This window comes from Penaeus chinensis, chromosome 23, assembly GCF_019202785.1.
Source record: "Penaeus chinensis breed Huanghai No. 1 chromosome 23, ASM1920278v2, whole genome shotgun sequence".
NCBI lineage: Eukaryota > Metazoa > Arthropoda > Malacostraca > Decapoda > Penaeidae > Penaeus > Penaeus chinensis.
In genome coordinates, this window is record NC_061841.1 from 17,497,981 (window position 1) to 17,502,980 (window position 5,000).

A 5,000-nucleotide genomic window follows, 5' to 3' on the forward strand; every position below is an offset into this window, starting at 1 on the left:
TATATATATATATGTATACATACATACATATATATATGTATATATTCACATTGCATCCTATTCTCTAAGCATCATATAATTTTTTTGATGTTCATTGGCTGCACTGCTCAAACTTACGTATGTAATGCTAAACAAGTCTTTAATAATATTCATTCAATGAACTGTATCAATAAGACACCCTAGATAAAACTTTCCATATCATTCCATGAAAATTTAAACATCCCAAAATTCTATCATGAGATACATGAAATCAACTTGTTATTTTGAATAACAAAAATATGAAAAAGGTAAATATTTACCTCAGTTTTCATGATAAAAAATCAAGCAGAAAAAATGTAAAACATTTATCTACAATGATTAGCCATTTCCATCAAAATTGTTTTACAAAATTCCTTTGTTCATTTGGTGTCAGTTTAACTTGAGAAAGATGACAAAAAAGAGAGGAGAAGAGAAAAAGATGAGAAGTGAATAGCAGAGAAAAGGAGAAGAGAAGAGAAGAGACAAATAGAACGGAAAAGAAATAAAAACTTAATAGCATATACCTTCAAATAACATAAACACTAACCTCAGAACAAATACCTAGAACTAGCTACCATGAACTTAAGAAACTAACTGTAGCAAGCTATACAAATATGTGGACCGCTGGCATAAAACGTCATGACCATGATTTTCTCATAAATATAGCTACGCAATCTGAGACTACTGGAAATTGTGTTGATCAATGAGGTAACCTGATAATATTAAATAAACTATCAACTTTGGGAAAAGGCATACCAACTTGTGTAAAAAACTGTAGTGTATATATTTATGCACATCTGCATCTGTGTATGTACACACACAGACACACACACACACACATATATATATATATGTATATATATATATATATATATATATATATATATATATATATATATATATATATATACACACACACATACACACATATATATATGTAAGTATATGTATATATGTATATGTATGTATGTATGTATGTATGTATGTATGTATGTATATATACACACACATATATACATAAATATATATATATATATATTTTATATATATGCATGTATATGTATATGTATTTGTATTTGTATATGTATATGTATATGTATATGTATATGTGTATATATATATATATATATATATATATATATATATATATATATATATATATGTATATGCACACACACACACACACACACACACACACACACACACACACACACACATATTTGTGTGTGTGTGTGTGTGTGTGTGTGTGTGTGTGTGTGTGTGTGTGTGTGTGTGTGTGTGTGTGTGTGTGTGTGTGTGTGTGTGTGTGTGTGTGTGTGTGTATAGATATACATATATGTATATATGTATGTATGTATGTATGTATGTATGTATGTATATATATACATATACACACATATATACATACACAGATACATATACATATATAATCATACATATATACATACACACAGCTAATCTACAGTCATACAAGTGCTATCATAAAAGTATCCATCCATCTTAGACAGTGCAGAAGGGAAATACCCAGAAGATGTTAACTGCAAAAATTTGAGCCTTGGGAAGGACAGTAATATTTCAGTATTATATAAAAAAAAGAAAAAAAAAGAAAAAAACTTTCCTCCAAAAAAGCTAACATTACCTTTTATAAAGTGGGAAAAAAAAAAAAAAAAAAAAAAAAATCACTTCCTTAGGTCACTGAAATACCGGGAAATCAAGTCGTAACATTTCTTCAGTGCTTTCACAATCTGTGAGACGATGCAACAGTAATGGTTCTGGGATCGGTGGTGTACTGGGCTGGCTGCCTGGGGGGGCCGTGCTGGGCCGCGGAAATGGGGAGCAGGCAGTTCTCACATGGACGCGGGTTCGTACTCATCGTCAGAGTAATCGTCATCCACCAGCGATCCGCCCCCACGCAGCGAGAAGTCAAACTTGGTGGACTTGGCTGGGGGGCTGCGGAGAGCGGAGGGAGAGAAAGGGAGTGAGGACAGAACGGGTGAGGGTTCGTGGGAAGGAGAAAGAAACTGATCTTAAATACAAGGACTAAGGAATGATTTGATCTATTTTGATTAATTTTGTCAAATGATCTACTGGTGTAGCCAAGCCAGAAAAATTAAGGGGCAAACATAGTTGCAAGGAATATGCAAATAAAGATTTCTAAGCTTACACTGTTTGATACTAATTTTTACCCAATTATTTATTTAACTTTAATCCTGAACCTATAATTTCTTTAACACAGATCCTTAATCCAAAATTAAGCATATGAAAATTTGATCAGTTTCTTTACATATTCACAAGTACCTAATTGATATTTTGGTCTCTTTGTCTTTATACTAATTAGTTATAACTAATGACCTACTACAGCAACCTTCAAACATTAAAAAATAATAAATGCAATAATCAGAATATGTTCTCTAAAAGTATAATCAACTTTAGTCAGTCTTTTAAATAAATATAAAATTTAAGAGGTATCTTTCTTCTGTAATACTCCAACTGTGTTAATGAAAATCAAGTAAAGCTTAATGAAATGTACTGAAACAATTAAAGAAAAAAAGCCTGCAAAATGTTCCTAATATACTGTAAGGAATAATCACACTTTGTGTAACTATCCTCACATGAGCTATTGAAAAGTTTACAAAAATCAAGAAAAACAGAAAATGAAAACATGCATAAAGATAATACTAAACCTTTGCAGAATAACCAACATGATATCACTTACAGAACTCCAAGTTAACAAACACTAACACCTTACCTCCCTTGCTCACTCACTCCTTCCCATACACAAACCAACACACAAGCAATCTCAAGAGACGCTCAATACAACTTCCCTCTGTATGACCCAACCTTTCTAGATGATGACCCAACCTTTCTGTCACTAATTTGAACCTAAACCCTTGTAATAAACAAATAACCTGTTCAACTCCTCAATGCTGTATCCCAGAATGACCCACCCACCTGTTACAATCTTCAGAGGACTGGCTGATAGCCTTGGGGGATGAAGGGGGGGAGAGGGCACTCATGACCGAGTCCTTCTTCTCGGTGAGGTACTGGGTGAGCCTCCCATCTCGGCCAAACAGCATGAGGAAGGTGTCAATGAACTCTCTGCTCTTCTCCTCCCACTTGCTGATAAGGTCAGTCTTCTTGCCTTCAATATCCTCAAACATTTCCTTGCCCTTCTTCTTGAGGTCGTCAATCTTATTCTGTAGCCGGTACTTTTTCTCCTGTGAGAGAGTTTCAAGGTTAGTAGTGTGTTCATTTCCAAGGCTGAATTTATACAATCATGAGTAAAGTTTCTTTGTGTAATGGGCCAAGTTGTGCAAAATTGCGTACAGTAACTTTAAATGATAAAGTACATAAAAGATTATCCACTCTCACTGCCTCATACTCACATTAATATATGATACATTAAGGTCCTTTGCACTGTATCCTCGAGCTAAATTTCTTCTGACATAAACGTCATAATCCTTAACAATCCTTGACACTACGTCACTAGTGGACACCCCTTCTGTTCGTTCCGTCGTGACAAACATGCCTCGTTCTTTGATGTGTGCATACACATCGGTAGCGCTGCCAGTTGTGTATGGAATATCGTCATGAGCCACAAAATCAATCTGGAAAATTATTTGCATATCTTATATAATATAAATAACCTCCTCATACCAAATTTTCTCCTGATTCACCCACTTATCAACATAACATCAAAATGGAGGAAAAAGATCAGTGAAAGACTGAAAGAAAGGAATACACTTATTATATCTACACTCGTTTATCAAATCACCTAATTACCAAAACTGAGCTAATTTTCTTACCTTGTGTTTATCCAAGAATTCGTCATCTAAGCTCCAAGGGGCATCTGGCACCACCTCGTCCACATATCGGCAGTGGCGAACGGCCTCGTATCTCTCATCTTCAGACATAACTGTGCGGCCCTTTCGACTATGGGTTAGGGCATCACTGCACACTGCAAGGGCATTTCTTTTAGTGAGATTATTTAGAGACTATAAAGACTGGAAGCCAATATTCAAGGCATATGGTGGCACACCACGACAGAAAGAGGTAAAAAAGTAAAAGCAATGAGAAAGGGCAAAAAGTAAACTCAAATCTATTCAGGAAGAGTTAACAAAATGAAGAGTTAACAAAATGAAATAACGTGAAATATGAACAAGTAATAAACAGAACAAAATAAAACAACAAAAACAATAGCTCCCTGCCAAACTTACCTCCAACAATGAGGTATACATTGGGGAACAAATTTTTGGCCTGCATGAGCTGCCTTGCGTGGCCCTGGTGGAAGAGGTCATAGATTCCATCTGCATAGACCCTAATGGGCCGGGGAGCTGTGCCTGCCCTTGCCATCTCTAGGGTAATTCGTTGTGTGTAGTCGCAGGCTTCTCTGTCGCGTATCGCCTCCTCGTCGTTTGTAAAGGGTGCAGGTTTGCAAATCGTCTGCAAGAGAATAACGCTGACAATAAATCAAGTATTATGAAGACAGAAGCAGCTCACTTAGCATCCTCCCTCTTCACAGCCCATTCTGTCCCTGAGGCCAAACACGAGCAGGAATGATAAAGCTATGTGATGACTGACTGTGGCTTCTTAATGAAGTCTTGGTTCAGGGTTCAAGGGTGATAAAAGGCTCATTGTTGCTCTTCTCATTTTCATATGAAAGCGGAGAATGAAAAAGATGATGATGGAAACAAACTGCGCAAGGATATGCGAAAGCTGTGATAAACCCCATTGCAGATACTTCGGAGGGGAAAAATATTCATAAAAATGAGTTTGAGGACTGACAGCAAGCCAGCATAAACTGCTATGATCCGCAGAGCTTTTTAAAATGTTTTCATTGGCCATATTTTGTTAACGCACAACAAAATAACAAATTTAGAATGTAGAATAAATCAAGTAAACATAGGATCCGAAATGTGACTTTACAAATAAAAAGAATAAGAAGGAGAAAAAAAAAAAAAAAAAAATGGAAAAAAAAAGAG

At 35.5% G+C, this 5,000-nt stretch overlaps 1 protein-coding gene across 8 annotated transcripts in view; it reads right to left on the minus strand.

Moving 5' to 3' along the window:
* Positions 1-1,728: 1,728 nt before the first annotated feature.
* Positions 1,729-5,000, minus strand: part of LOC125037608 (choline-phosphate cytidylyltransferase B-like) — a 24,147-nt gene continuing 20,875 nt past the window's right edge. For all 8 annotated transcript variants that reach the window (XM_047630810.1, XM_047630814.1, XM_047630809.1 and 5 more), the window contains 5 exons: positions 4,236-4,461; positions 3,825-3,976; positions 3,405-3,626; positions 2,971-3,236; positions 1,729-1,968 (listed from right to left, as the gene is read on the minus strand). In XM_047630810.1, the coding sequence (XP_047486766.1) occupies positions 1,866-1,968; positions 2,971-3,236; positions 3,405-3,626; positions 3,825-3,976; positions 4,236-4,461 (969 nt within the window). In that variant the 3' untranslated portion in view covers positions 1,729-1,865. The remainder of the gene's footprint in view (positions 1,969-2,970; positions 3,237-3,404; positions 3,627-3,824; positions 3,977-4,235; positions 4,462-5,000) is intronic.